Genomic DNA, 15,007 nt, shown 5'->3' on the forward strand with positions numbered 1-15,007 from the left:
TTTAGTAGAGATGGGGTTTCACCATGTTGACCTCGCTGGTCTCAAACTCCTGACTTCAGGTGATCCACCCTCCTTGGCCTCCCAAAGTGCTGGGATAACAGGCACGAGCCACTGGGCCCAGCCTAGGTCTAGTGTTGACCTGCCCTTCCCACTGCCAGTACACTACAGGTGGCTAAGTCAGTTACAACCATTCTGTCCACACATTCCTTCTTTCTTAATCCCTCTGTTCTAGGTTTCTGCCTTTTATTCCAGAAGTCCCCTTTCTGGAGGTCTACTGGGATGTTGGGTAGAAGTAAAATGAGACACCTACAATCCAATCTGTAATCTTAACCTGGAAATGAATACTATATGTTAACTACCCATTGTGTGTCTGCCCCACTAGAATGCAGGCTTTAGAATGCAGAATAGCAGGGATCTTTTTCGTTCTTTTCACATTCTAACATCTAAGCAGCCAGGGGAGTGGAATGAATGAATGGCCTTGAATGGAGGACCTAGGCAGGGTGTACAATTGCATCCATAATAGGTGCTCAAAAAATAAATATATAAAACATTTAGAAACACATATGGTTGCCGCAGGTGATGGCTCACGCTTGTAATCCCAACACTTTGGGAGGCCCGAAGCTGGCAGATCACTTGAGGTCAGGGGTTCGAGACCAGCCTGGCCAACATGGTGAAACCCCATCTCTACTAAAAACACAAAAGTTACCTGGGTGTGGTGGTGCACACCTGTAATCCCAGCTACTTGGGAGTTGTAGTGAGCTGAGATCGTGCCACTCTACTCCAGCTTGGGCGACATAGTGAGCCTCCATCTCAAAAACATAAAATAAAATAAGAAGAAAAGAAATACACATGGTCTAATAGAGTATCATTTGCATTTATTATTATTATTTTTTTGAGATGGAGTTTTGCTCTTGTCGCCCAGGCTGGATGACACGATCTTGGCTCACTGCAACCTCCACCTCCCCGGTTCTAGCAATTCTCCTGCCCCAGCCTCCTGAGTAGCTGAGATTACAGGCGCCCACCATCACGCCCAGCTAAATTTTGTATTTTTAGTAGAGACGGAGTTTCACTATGTTGACCAGGCTGGTCTTGAACTCCTGACCCCAGGTGATCCACCCGCCTCGGCCTCTCAAAGTGCTGGGATTACAGGTGTGAGCCACTGCGCCGGCCACATTTATTAATTTTAATTTAAGCTGCACATAATGGCTCACGCCTATAATCTCAGCAGTTTGGGAGGCTGAGGCTGGCACATCACTTGAGTCCAGGAGTTGAAGACCAGCCTGGGCAACATAGCAAAAAATATACAAAATTACATACAAAAATTATCCTTGTGTAGTGAGGTGCACCTGTGGTCCCAGCTACTCGGGAGGATCACTGAGCCCAGGAGACAGAGGCTGTAGTGAACTGTGATTATACCACTACTCTCCAACCTGGGTGTCGAAGGCAGACCCTGTCTCAAAAAAACCCACAATTTTTTAAAAATTAACTTTTTGGATCATTGGTTGCTATGGGGAATATTCCAAGCAGATACTGAAGCCTAAAGTTGGACAACTGTTCTCACTCAGTTTTAAATTAACTGGTTTTCATATGTGGGTTGTACATTAATTTAATTAATTTTTTTGAGACAAGGTCTCCCTGTCACCCAGGCTGGAATGCAGTAGCTCGATCATAACTCACTGCAGCCTCAACCTTCTGGGCTCAGGAGATCCTCCTGCTTTGGCCTCCCAAGTAGCTGGGACAACAGGGGCATGCTACCACACCTGGCTAATTTTTTTTAGAGATGGGGGTCTTGCTATGTTGCCCAACCTGGTCTTGAATTCCTGGCTTCAAGCAATCCTCCCACCTCAGCCTTCCAAAGTGCTGTGATTACAGGAATGAACCACTGCATCTGGCATATTTATTTTATTTTTGGAGATGGAGTCTTGCTCTGTTGCCCAGGCTGGAGTGTGGAGTGCAGTGGCACGAAAAAAAAAAAAAAAAAAGAGTTCCAACAGCAGACTGGGCAGCATGGGGAAACTCCACTTCTACCAAAAATAGAAAATCAGCCAGGTGTGGTGGCACCTGCCTGTAGTCCCAGCAACTTGGGAGGCCGAGGTGGGAGCTTGCTAGAGCCCAGGAGTTTGGGACCAGACTGGGCGACATAGTGAGATCCTGCCTCTATTTTATAAAATCAAACAAAAAAAAGTTACACCGACTATATATGACTTCTTAATTTTGCTTACAAAACGTTCATTATGCATATCAAAAGATAACTAAGAGGAAATATACCAAAATATTTGCACTTTCACCGTCTAATGGCCATTATCTCCAGAACTTGGTACAAAGTACGAGGCATAGCACTAAATAAATTAAAAACAAGTAACAGAAAATGCATATGCGACCCAGGAGAACATGGAACACTTTTTTTGTTGTTGTTGTTGTTTTTGAGAAGAAGTCTTGCTGGTCGCCCAGGCTGGAGTGCAATGGCGTGATCTCGGCCCACTGCAACCTCCGCCTTGCGGGTTCAAGCGATTCTCCTGCCTCAGCCTCCTGAGGAGTTGGGATTACAGGTGCCCGCCACCACGCCCCGTTAATTTTTTGTATTTTTATTAGAGACCGGGGTTTCACTATGTTGGCCAGGCTGGTCTTGAACTCTTGACCTCAGGTAATCCGCCCGCCTCGGCCTCCCAAAGTGCTGGGATTACAGGCGTGAGCCACCGCGCCCGACTGACAGGTTCCTCTTAAAGCCTAAACCGTGAACCCCAGGGAAAGGACCTGCAGGTCCGGCCACGCCCAGGCCTCCTTAGCGCGCCAAGATGGCGGCCGCCGCGCCCCGCGGTCGGAGCCGAGCGGTCCCGAGCGCTTCCGAGCATTCCCGAAGTCCAGAGAAACTCCGGGAGCGGCGCGGGCGGGAGCGGCCCCGCCCGGAACCTGGGAGCGGCGACGCCGGCGCGGGGGAGGGGAGGCCGGATGTGAGTGGAGCGGCCATTTCCTGTTTCTCTGCAGTTTTCCTGAGCTTTGGGTGGTGGCCGCTGCCGGGCTTGAGCTTCCAGTCCGCGGAGGGCGAGGCGGCGTGGACAGCGGCCCCGGCACCCAGCGCCCCGCTGCCCTCAAGCCGCGCGCTCGTCCGCCGCGCCCCGAGCCCGCCGCTTCCTATCTCAGCGCCCTGCCGCCGCCGCCGCGGCCCAGCGAGCGGCCCAGATGCAGGCCATCAAGTGTGTGGTGGTGGGAGACGGGTGAGTGCGCGGCCGGGGCCGGACTGGGGACGGCGGGGTCGGGCGCGGGCGGGCGTCTGGCCCGGACTGAGACCCAGGCAGGCAGGCCGCCCGCTGCGGGCTCGCGTAGGCGGTGGGCCTGGGCCTGTATCGCGGGGCGGGGGCCGCGGGCTGGCGCCCCCACTGGACCCTGACTTCCCGGGCGGCGCGTGCCAGGTTCCGGCTCTGGATGGAGGAGGGCCTTGCCGCTCGCCGGCCGGAGGGAAAAGTGAACTCCACCCTCCGGCTTTCTTCCCGGACGCCGCCCGCCGCCCTCCTCGGGAGCGCTCGTAGAGGAAGCGCTCTTGGAGATTTTGACCATTTTTCCAAAAAGGGACTCTTTCTTGTTTTTTGCATGAACCTCTCAATTCGCCTTGAGAGCTGTGTTGGGAACGCGGCGGTCAAGTCGATATTTGATGCATGCTTGATTGTGCGGGCCTCTTTGGTGCCCCCAAACTTTTCTTTAGAAAAATATATTTTTTTTCATAGACCGGTTTTCGCTGTGTTGCACAGGCCGGTCTCGAACTCCTGGGTTCAGGCGATCCTCCCATCCCAGCCTCCCAGAAATGCTGGGATTACAGGCGTGTGCTACCACGCCTGGCTAATCTTTAAAACTTTTTGTAGAAATGGGGGTTGGGGGTCTCGCTGTGTTGTCCAGGCTGGTCTCGAATTGCTGCGCTCAAGTGATCCTCCTGCCTCTCAGCCTCCAAAAGTGCTGGGGTGACACCGCGCCCGGCTTCTAAACTTATTTTCGAGCAGGATTTTTCAACTTACACTTCTGCCACTGTTAAGATTCTTAAAATTGTTGTTTTCGCCTGTTCCGTGGAGAAAGTTTTTAAGATGCTGGCTGGGAGGAGCCGGCTGTAAGGGGCACTGTTTTTTCTTTTCTTTCTTTCTTTTTTTTTTTTTTTTTTAACGTGGTGTGGTCATTGATAAACTGTTTTTTGCTTAACGCGTTAGGTATGGGATGTAGCAGAACTGGCCCCCTGTGACTCCAGGCATTGCTTTTCATGACTGTCTGTGGTGGTTACAGGCCCTGGAGGAAGACAAGACTTGTCTTATGCAGTTTTTTTCTCCCATAGAAACAAGAATCTCAGTGTAACCCAAGCAAAATCGCGCGTCTCAGCGTTGCTTGTATAGGTTAGTGTTAGCAAGGAAGAATTACTACCAGTTTAATAAAACTCAGTGCAACTGGTACATGTTCCAGTAAAGTCCAAGGCAAGCTCTGGCATCACGGTTAACTGGTTGATATTCTTCAAACTTGTCATTAGGACAGATTTTGGTTCTTGCAATTCAGATGCAAGAAGGATAATTAGACAACTGATTTTTGTAAGATGCCCATCTGTCATATTTGTCTTGGAAATGTGAAATAATATTAATGCCTCATAATTCTGTTTATATAATAACTAAAAATTCTAACTTTCACTTATTTAAGAGTATGTAGGCTATCCAAGGTTTTTTTTTTTTTTTTTTTGTGAGACGGAATCTCATTCTATTGCCCAGCCTGGAGTGCAGTGGCACGATTGCGGCTCACTGCAACCTCCGCCTCCCAGGTTCAAGCGATCCTCCTGCCTCAGCCTCCCTAGTAGTTGGGATTATAGGCATGCGCCACCGTGCCAGGCTAATTTTTGTATTTTTTTTAGTAGAAACGGGGTTTCACCATGTTGGCCAGGCTGGTCTCGAACTCCTGACCTCAGGTGATCCACCCGCCTGGGTCTCCCAGAGTGTTGGGATTACAGGTGTGAGCCACCGCGCCCAGCCCAATTTTTTTTTTCTTTTCTTTCTTTTTTTTTTTTTTTTTTTTTTTTTTTTTGAGACAGGGTCTCACTCTGTTGCCCAGCCTGGAGTGCAATGGCGCTCTCTCTGTTCCTGCAACCTCTGCCTCCCGGGTTCAAGCAATTCGCATGCCTCTGCCTCCCAAGTACCTGGGATTATAGGCACACATCACCACACCCAGCTAATTTTATTTATTTATTTTTTATTTTTTTGGTAGAGATAGAGTTTCACCATGTTGGCCAGGATGGTCTCAAACTCCTGACCTCAAGTGATCCCCCCGCCTCGGCCTGTTTTTTTTTTTTTATAAGTCATATTGCTGATAATTATTTGAAAAATGCTGAAACTAAAACATAAGCATAGCAGATACGTTTATTTAATACTAACCGATTAAGGACCTCTGCTGTTTGAATTGGCTGTTTTATCTAGTCAGATAACTTGTCGAATGCCTATCCTGGAATCTGGACCCTCCCTTCAAATACCCACTCCACCGCTTACATGGGGTAACCCTAAGCACATCCCCCACCTCCCAGGAGAGGTGGTTCAGCGGGAGGTCAACAAGAGTAAACAAGATGTTGGTTATTAACTACTTTGCAGGTGCCCCTTGCTGAGTGCTTAGTAAGTGCCAGGTACTGTTACTGTGGTTTCTACTACAGAGGCTCTGTGAGGGAGTATTAGATTTAAAAACCTGTGGCCTTGAGTTTTCAGTCTGTTTTTTTTTTTTAATTAGTTATGAGCATTTGATCAAGCACAGTTTTGTTTTTTTTTTTTGAGACAGAGTCTCGCTCTGTCGCCAGTTCTGGAGTGCAGTGGTGCAATCTTGGCTCACTGCAAGCTCCGCCTCCCGGGTTCACGCTGTTCTCCTGCCTCAGCCTCCCGAGTAGCTGGGACTACAGGCGCCCGCCACCACGCCCGGCTAATTTTTTTATATTTTTAGTAGAGACGGGGTGTCACCGTGTTAACCAGGATGGTCTTGATCTCCTGACCTCGTGATCTGCCCGCCTCGGCCTCCAAAGTGCTGGGATTACAGGCTTGAGCCACCGTGCCTGGCCAAAGATGTATCTCTGATAGTTTCTGTTTTTGCTTTTTTTTTTTTTTTTTTTTTGAGACAGGGTCTCACTGTTGCCCAGGCTGGAGTGCAATGGCAGAATCTCAGTTCACCACAACCTCCACCTCCTGGGTTTCAAGCGACCCTCCCACCTCAGCCTCCCAAGTAGTTGGGACTACAGGCACATGTGTCTACACCTAGCTAATTACAGGCGTGGTGGCACACGCCTGTCATCCCAGCTACTCAGGAGGTTGAGGCAGGAGAATCGCTTGAATCTGGGAGGTCGAGGTTGCAGTGAGCCAAGATTGTACCACTGCACTCCAGCCTGTGTGACAGAGGGAAACTCTCACTTTTTTTTTTTTTTTAAAGGGGATACACCATCGTCAATTCCTGCTTTGACCCTTTGCCTGGACCATGGCAGTGTCCTTTCAGGCTGTACCTCCATCCTGCCCTCCTGTGCCTCTGCTTACACTGGGCTCCAAAGGAAACTACTGCTCCTTGTCTCATCCCTAGGGGTGTTTCTGTCTTCTCATTGCTAGTCTTTGGATGCCTTGCCATCTTGTTTGCTCCTTAACTCTGCCTACAGCTTTGTGAATAATTCCTTCATGAAAATCTCTATTCGAATCTTCTGGGATGAATTTTTTTCTTCTGGGACCCTGACTGATAGAGACTGGTAATAAACCCATATGAAAATATGTCAGCCAGGCGCGGTGGCTCACGCCTGTAATCCCAGCACTTGGGGAGGCCAAGGCAGGAGGATCACCTGAGGTCAGGAGTTTGAGACCAGCCTGGCCAACATGGTGAAACCCTGTTTCTACTGAAAGTACAAAAATTAACTGGGCATGGTGGTGGGTGACTGTAGTGCCAGCTACTCTGGGGGCTGAGGCAGGAGAGTGGCGTGAACCTGGGAGGCGGAGCTTGCAGTGAGCCGAGATCGCACCACTGCACTCCAGCCTGGGCGACAGGGCAAGACTCCTTCTCAAACAAAAAGAAAAAAATTCTAGATTTCCTGAATAGCAATTTAATTGAGATTGGCCATGAAATATGACATAGGGTTAATACTTTTTTTTTTTTTTTTTTTTGAGACAGAGTCTGGCTCTGTCGCCCGGGCTGGAGTGCAGTGGCCGGATCTCAGCTCACTGCAAGCTCTGCCTCCCGGGTTCATGCCATTCTCCTGCCTCAGCCTCCCGAGTAGCTGGGACTACAGGCGTCCGCCACCTCGCCCGGCTAGTTTTTTTTGTATTTTTTAGTAGAGACGGGGTTTCACCGTGTTAGCCAGGATGGTCTCGATCTCCTGACCTGGTGATCCGCCCGTCTCGGCCTCCCAAAGTGCTGGTATTACAGACTTGAGCCACCGCGCCCGGCCAATACCTTTTTATTCTAAGATAGTTGTTTCTGAGCATGGGCTCTATGATACTGTTTTTCCTCCACCTTACTGCTGCCCCACCCTGTAACTTTCACTTAGTGGACCTTTGCCCCAAGATTTCTCTCAACTTTTCTTAGGTAAGACAGTATCACCTGGGCACGATGGCTCACGCCTGTAATCCCAGTACTTTGGGAGGCCAAGGCGGGCAGATTGCCTGAAGTCAGGAATTCGAGACCAGTCTGGCCAACATGGTGAAACCCTGTCTCTACTAAAAAAAATTAGCCAGAGATGGTGGTGGGTGCCTGTAATCCCAGCTACTCAGGAGGTTGAGGCAGGGGAATTGTTTGAACCAAGGGAGGTGGAAGTTGCAGTGAGCCGAGATCACGCCACTGCACTCCAGCCTGGGTAACAGAGCGAGACTCCGTCTCAAAAAAAAGATAGCATTTTACATTCAGGTATTTATAAACAACAGTTTTATTTTTTATTTGTTTATATTTTATCTTGGCTCACTGCAGCCTCCGCCTCCTGGGTTCAAGTGGTTCTACTGCCTCAGACTCCCGAGTAGCTGGGATTACAGGCGTGCTCCACCACACTGGCTAATTTTGTATTTTTAGTAGGAACGGGGTTTCTCCATGTTAGCCAGGCTGGTCTCAAACTCCTGACCTCAGGTTATCCACCCGCCTTGGCCTCCCAAAATACTGGAATTACAGGCGTGAGCCACTATGCCTGGCAATTTTTTGTATTTTTAATAGAGACGGGGTTTTACCATGTTCACCAGCTTGGTTTCAAACTCCTGACCTTAGGTGATCTGCCTGTCTTGGCCTCCCAAAGTGCTGGGATTACGGGTGTGAGCCATCATCCCTGGTCTAAACAATTGCTTTATCTTTATTTTTATTTTTATTTTTTAAATTGCTTATTATTATGTTTTGAGACGGAATCTCCCTCTGTCACCGAGGCTGGAGTGCAGTGGAGTGATATGGGCTCACAGCAACCTCTGCCTCCCGGGTTGAAGTGATTCTCTTGCCTCAGCCTCCTGAGTAGCTGGGATTACAGGCACCTACCACTGCGCCCGGCTAATTTTTGTATTTTTAGTAGAGATGGGGTTTCACCATCTTGGCCAGGCTGGTCTCAAACTCCTGACCTCAGGTGATCCACCCACCTCAGCCTTCCAAAGTGCTGGGATTACAGGCGTGAGCCACCACGCCCAGTCTGATTTTGAAAAAGAATAGGGGTTGTGTGCAGTTAGATATAAATTCTTATTTTTGAACTCTTGTGTGTTCAGCTGGCTTGTATCAGCCACACCAGGGTTAGACTTGATTCTAGAAAGGTGGTCTAAAGTAAAGCCTGCTTCAGACTTCAGCTCAGTTGTACATGGTGTCTTCAGCCTGAATGAGAAACTTTATGCAGTATCTTAATTTTTGAAGTCTCTAGTGGTGATAATGGCTAGCTTTGTTTCTTTTTTTTTTGTTTTGTAGAGACAGAGTCTTGCTCTGTCTCCAGGCTGGAGTACAGTGGCACAATATCAGCTCCCTGCAACCTCTACCTCCCAGGTTCAAGCAATTCTCCTGCCTCAGCCTCCCACCACGCCCAGCTAATTTCTTTTGTATTTTAGTGGAGATGGGATTTCACCGTGCTGCCCAGGCTGGTCTTGAACTCCTAAGGTCAGGCAGTCCACCCACCTCACTCTCCCAAAGTGCTAGGATTGTAGGTGTGAGCCACCACACCTGGCCTGTGGCTAGTTTTCTTTACATTGATTGTGAAGTCAGCTATTAGTGGTAGAACATCATAATTTTAGATTAGGTTTTGTGTTTATTTAGCGCTGAACTACTCTAGTGGTATATTTTTCCGGACAGATTTTATCTGCATAATTAATGCAATTATATATAAGGTCTACCGTTACATAATCCCCATACCTTATTTCTCAGTGTAAATTGAAGACCTTTTTGCAAGATCTTTAATTTATTCAATAAGTATGAATATATATTTGACAGTTACTAAATTCTGCCTTGTCCTTAAGATCTACATACTTTTTTTTGTTTGTTTTTTGAGTCAGAGTCTTGCTCTGTTGCCCAGGCTGGTGTGCAGTGGTGTCATCTCGGCTCACTGCAACCTCCACCCCCCGGCCTCAAGCAATACTTCTGCCTCAGCCTCCTGAGTAGCTGGGATTACAGGCGCCTGCCACCACACTCAACTAATTTTTTGTGTTAATAGAGATGCGGTTTCACTATGTTGGTCAGTCTGGTCTTGTACTCCTGCCTGAAGTGATCCACCTGCTTTGGCCTCCCAAAGTGCTGGAATTACAGGCAAGAGCCACCGCGCCTGGCCAAGATCGCTTTTAAGACAGCAGTATAGGCCGGGCGCGGTGGCTCAAGCCTGTAATCCCAGCACTTTGGGAGGCCGAGGCGGGTGGATCACGAGGTCAGGAGATTGAGACTATCCTGGCTAACATGGTGAAACCCCGTCTCTACTAAAAATACAAAAAACTAGCCGGGCGTGGTGGCGGGCACCTGTAGTCTCAGCTACTTGGGAGGCTGAGGCGGGAGAATGGCGTGAACCCGGGAGGCGGAGCTTGCAGTGAGCCGAGATCACGCCACTGCACTCCAGCCTGGGAGACACAGCGAGACTCCGTCTCAAAAAAAAAAAAAAAAAAAAAAAAACAACAAAAAGACAGCAGTATATGCTGTGTATTTTGGTTTGCAATTGTAATTGTCATTGGAAGAGTTTGGCTTTTCTGTCCTAAGATCAACGTGTCTTTTAAAAAAGGCAGTGCAGAAAGTTGTTATTTTTGAGCTTCCTGGATCTTTTTTTTTTTTTTTTACATGAGGAAATTCCTAGTGTTTCCAGATTTATTGATTGTGTGTGCTTTTAAGTTTTGGTTTATAGATTTCAGGAAGTAACACTCCCCTCAAAAAGTAAGTAAAAAGTTCTGTTGGCTGGGCGTGGTGGCTCACAGCTGTAACCCCAGCACTTTGGAAGGCCAGGTGGGTGGATCTCCTGAGGTCAGGAATTCGAGACCAGTCTGGCCAACATGGCAAAACCCCATCTCTACTTAAAAAAAAAAAAAAAAAAAAGCTGGATGTGGTGGCACTTACCTGTACTCCCAGCTACTTGGGAGGCTGAGGCAGGAGAATTGTTTGAACCCAGCAGGCGGAGGTTGTGGTGAGCCAGGATTGCACCACTGGGCTCCAGCCTGGGAGACAGAGCCAAGACTCTGTCTTTAAAAAAAAAAAAAAATGTTATCTTAATGGAGAAATGAAGAGCATAATAGGAACATAAGTTATTTGCTTTCATTGTGGTTATTTCTACAGGATAGGGCAGGGGAAGCACAGATAGGTTAAGAAAAATTGTAGCATCATGAACTAGGGGGAAATCCAATGTAGAAATGGCATGAACTTTCTTCCAGCCCACTCATGTTGTTTCCTAGAGTGATGACATCGCTCAATGATTGAAAAGAGGTTGAACTGAGCAGTTAATTATATAAAGTTAGAAATTCCAAAGCAAGTAGTAACTTCCAGAAATTCTCCAGCAGCATGAGTCAAGACTTATGGCCAAATATGGCTTCCATTCTTCATGAAGGAAAGGCCATGGAAAGGCTGTCACATTGCCCAGTGCAGATGTTGACTTGGTTTGTGGAAGCACAGCGTGGACAAGGAAGGAATAAATACGCTAATAGGAATGGAATAACCTTTTTCTTTTACCCATTTTAAGAAATTAAGTAAAAGTTTTCATCAAAAGACTTAAAGAGGAGTTGATTTTATTTTTTAAGATTGCACTTAGTTTAAAGGTAAGGTTACACTTTAAAGTAAGAATTCTATAATCATGTTTTTATAAGACATAGATTTGTAACAAATAGTGACTGGTAATAAAATTTCAGTCAATATCAGGTTATGCCAGTGTCTTGAATTTCTTGACAGTTGAGCCTTTCTCAGCTAAAGATGTCATTTGGTAAAGGAAGTTTTAGAGGATGTTAGACACAGCTGGTTGCATTTATAGTAGTAGCTTTGTTCCTCATATGCATAGAAGAGACATAGGACAGGATCGTAAAAGAAGTGATATGACGTTTTATCATAACAGTCAAAACCTTGAAGCAGCTTATTCTTGACACTGAGTGGCAACTGTTGTTAAGGTTTTTACACAACCTTTATCTTTTTTTTTTTGAAACGGAGTTTCACTCTTGTTGCCCAGGTTGGAGTGCAATGGTGCAATCTTGGCTCACTGCAACTTCTGCCTCCTGGTTTGAGGCGACTCTCCTGCCTCAGCCTCCCGAGTAGCTGGGATTACAGGCATGCACCCCCAGCTAATTTTGTAGTTTCTCCATGTTGGTCAGGCTGGTCTCGAACTCCTGATCTCAGGTCACCTGCCCGCCTTGGCCTCCCAAAGTGCTGGGATTACAGGCGTGAGCCACCGTGCCCAGCCAACCTTTATCATTTTTAAAAAGGTCCCTTAGAGCCTTAGGCTCCACTTTCTTCCTCAGGTGCCACATCTAAACCATGGCTAAGCGATGCTTGTTCTGCCTCCGAGTTCAAGCAGTCCATGAAACAGCCCACTTGTCTTCACTGTCCAGTCGCCATTCTTGGTCCAGGCCACCCTGGGTGGCCCCTGAGCTGTAGCAGCAGCTTCCATGTGTGCCTGCCTTGAGTGAGTCCCTGGCATTCTCAGGCCTCCTGCCACACTGCAGCTGGAGGCTTCTTCTAAAATCCAGTGCTTTCTTGGCAACTTAAAACCTGTGACTTTCCAAGTAGGATCTTGTCCCCACGTCCTTAACAAGAAGAGGTAACATATTTCCCTATACCACTGCTTACTTCTTTTTTTTATTCTTGAGATGAGGTCTTGCTTTGTCACCTAGGCTGGGATGGAATGGTGTGATCACAGCTCACTGCCACCTCTAATTCCTGGGCTGAAGGGATCCTCTTCCTTCAGTCTCCTGAGTAGCTGGGACTACAGGCACGTGCCACCACGCCCCGCTTATTTTTGAATTTTTTTATGGAAACAGGGTCTCCCTGTGTTGCCCAGACTGGTCTTGAACTCCTGGGCTCAGCGATCCTCCCACCTCATGCTCCTGTGCTGAGATTACAGCCTCCTGTGCTGGGATTACAGGCCTAAACCACCACACCAGGCTTTTATTTTTTAATATAAAAAATTTTATTTTTTTGAGACAGGGTCTCACTTTGTCCCTCAGGCTGAATGCAGTGGTGCAATCTTGGTTCCCTGCAGCCTTGACCTCCCTCCTGGGTTCAAGTGATCCTCCTGCCTCAGCCCCTCAAATAGCTGAGACTACCGGTGCACACTGCCACACCCACCTAATTTTTGTATTTTTAGTGGAGACCGGGTTTCTCTCCATGTTGGCCAGGCTGGTCTTGAACTCCAGGGATCAAGCAATCCGTCCGCCTCAGCCTCCCAAAGTGCTAGGATTATAGGCATGAGCCAACATGCCTGGCCTAAAAATATTTTTTTCAGCTCTAGAAATGTTAGCTCTTTTGCTGTACATTTCCAGAGCTGCTTTAATAATAACAGTTATCACACCCATAATTTCATGTGATGATTGCATTTCTATTTTATTTTTTTGAGACGGAGTCTCGCTCTGTCTCCCAGGCTGGAGTGCAGTGGCGTGATCTCGGCTCACCGCAAGCTCTGCCTCCTGGGTTCACACCATTCTCCTACCTCCGCCTCCCAAGTAGCTGGGATTACAGGCACCTGCCACCATGCCCAGCTAATCTTTTGTATATTTTGGGTTTCACTGTGTTAGCCAGGATGGTCTCGATGGTCTCGATCTCTTGACTGTGTGATCCGCCTGCCTCGGCCTCCCAAGGTGCTAGGATTACATGCATGAGCCACCGCGCCCGGCCATATTCCTTATTTTTAAATTTCATGACTGCACTTACTCCATGAGGTCTTGTTCATTAATATATCTTTAGCACCTCGTGTGCTTCTGGTGTAGCACACAGTTGGTATAAATTGAAATTGAATTAATGCTCACAGTAGTTTGGGGATGGAGCTGGTAGTTTTGCATTCATTTTGCAGGTAAAAAAAACAGACATGAGGAAGTTGAAACTTGCCAAGAAAATTACAGCCAGTACGTGCTAGAATTGGCCCTGGGTCTCAAATCTAGGCTTTTGACTCCAAAGCTTAGGCTCCTGCTCATACAGGTTTATTTTCACATTCTAAGCTTTTAACAAAATGTATGTCCAATGAGTCATTTGTGTTTAGAAAGCCTTTAGGAGTTGGAAGCTACTTCCTGGTGATGTAATGTTTGACTCTCTGAAGTCTTTGGAATGGTGAGTTCCAACTTTTGTTAAGCCCTCAATAATGTCATGAGTGAATGAGAATTGGCAAGACTGGCTGGGCCTGTAATCTGCCTTGAGTGTGAGGGAAAATGGAAAAGCGCTTAACTTTATGGGGAATTCTCATTTATAGTAGTTGAGATTGAACGACAAGAATCTTACAAATTATGACACTGATGTATCGTGACCTTGGTAAACTGACAGCACAGCAGACAGAAGGGCTCATTAAGGAGAGCACTTGGCTAACTGAACCCTCAGGATGCTAGAGACTTGAGCTTTCATATAAACCCTTAAGCTTGTCAATGGTGTAAAAATTGGAGACCTTTATGTTTTGCTAATGATGTGGTGGTCTTAGTTATTAGGTGATAGCTTCTTGAAAAACATTCCAGGTGGTTGGGAGACTTTCAGCCACCACTCTGACTTCTGCCTGGTGGCACACTGGTAATACTAGGATTAGTCTCTACCCATTACCAATTGTGCAGGTGGTGCTCCTTTCTCTGAAGTATTTCTACACACTTCTTTGTTTGGAAAGTTTAACTCCCATCCTCTCTGAGCTATTGATTAATATGTCTGGGATGTATTGTGATAGCCCCTGCTTATAGACTTACGAGGCTGTGTGAGGACTGGGGCGGGGGGAGGTGGCAGTTGAATACAGCTGAATTAATGTGATGGCAGTTATGGGTGGTGGTTTATTGACTAAGCACTTTCTCTCAAGAGAACAGTCATTGCCGATTGCCAGAGGGGAGGCTCTAGGGGTGTGGTGGGATTTTTGAGCTGTGCCACTTCAGGCAGCAAAATAAGTTACTTAGAGAAGTACAGGTGGCCAAAGAAAGCTGTGCTTGTGTATTAGTATTAAAATACCTTTAGGCTGGGTTTGGTGGCTCACGCCTGTAATCCTAGCGCTTTGGGAGGTCCACGTGGGCGGATCACTTGAAGTCAGGAGTTTGAGACCAGCCTGGCCAACATGGCGAAAATCCATCTCTACTAGAAATAAAAAAAAATTAGCCGGGCCTGGTGGTGGGCACCTGTAATCCCAGCTACTTGGGAGGCAGAGGCTGCAGTGAGCCAAGATGGTGCCACTGCACTCCAGCCTGGGCGACAGCATGAGACTCAGTCTCAAAAAAAAAAAAAAAGTCTTCGGGATCAAACTTAAGATTCTTGGATGAAAGACTCTACAGATGTTCACAGAAGAGACGTGAAGTTTTAAAATCTTGTTTCTCTTGAATCTTGTACATCGGTAACAACTGTTTCTTGACTATTAATGCTAACACCAGGTACCTAAACAGAACGTGATGGTTCCTGACTC

At 47.2% G+C, this 15,007-nt stretch overlaps 1 protein-coding gene across 2 annotated transcripts in view; it reads left to right on the forward strand.

The window, feature by feature from the left end:
* Positions 1–2,959: 2,959 nt before the first annotated feature.
* The window catches only part of LOC105497946 (Rac family small GTPase 1), a 32,091-nt gene continuing 20,043 nt past the window's right edge, over positions 2,960–15,007 (forward strand). The window contains exon 1 of one of the 2 annotated variants that reach the window (XM_011769506.2): positions 2,960–3,215. In XM_011769506.2, the coding sequence (XP_011767808.1) occupies positions 3,181–3,215 (35 nt within the window). In that variant the 5' untranslated portion in view covers positions 2,960–3,180. The remainder of the gene's footprint in view (positions 3,216–15,007) is intronic. The other variant, XM_011769513.2, reaches the window with a different exon arrangement.

This window comes from Macaca nemestrina, chromosome 4 (assembly GCF_043159975.1).
Source record: "Macaca nemestrina isolate mMacNem1 chromosome 4, mMacNem.hap1, whole genome shotgun sequence".
Classification (NCBI taxonomy): domain Eukaryota; kingdom Metazoa; phylum Chordata; class Mammalia; order Primates; family Cercopithecidae; genus Macaca; species Macaca nemestrina.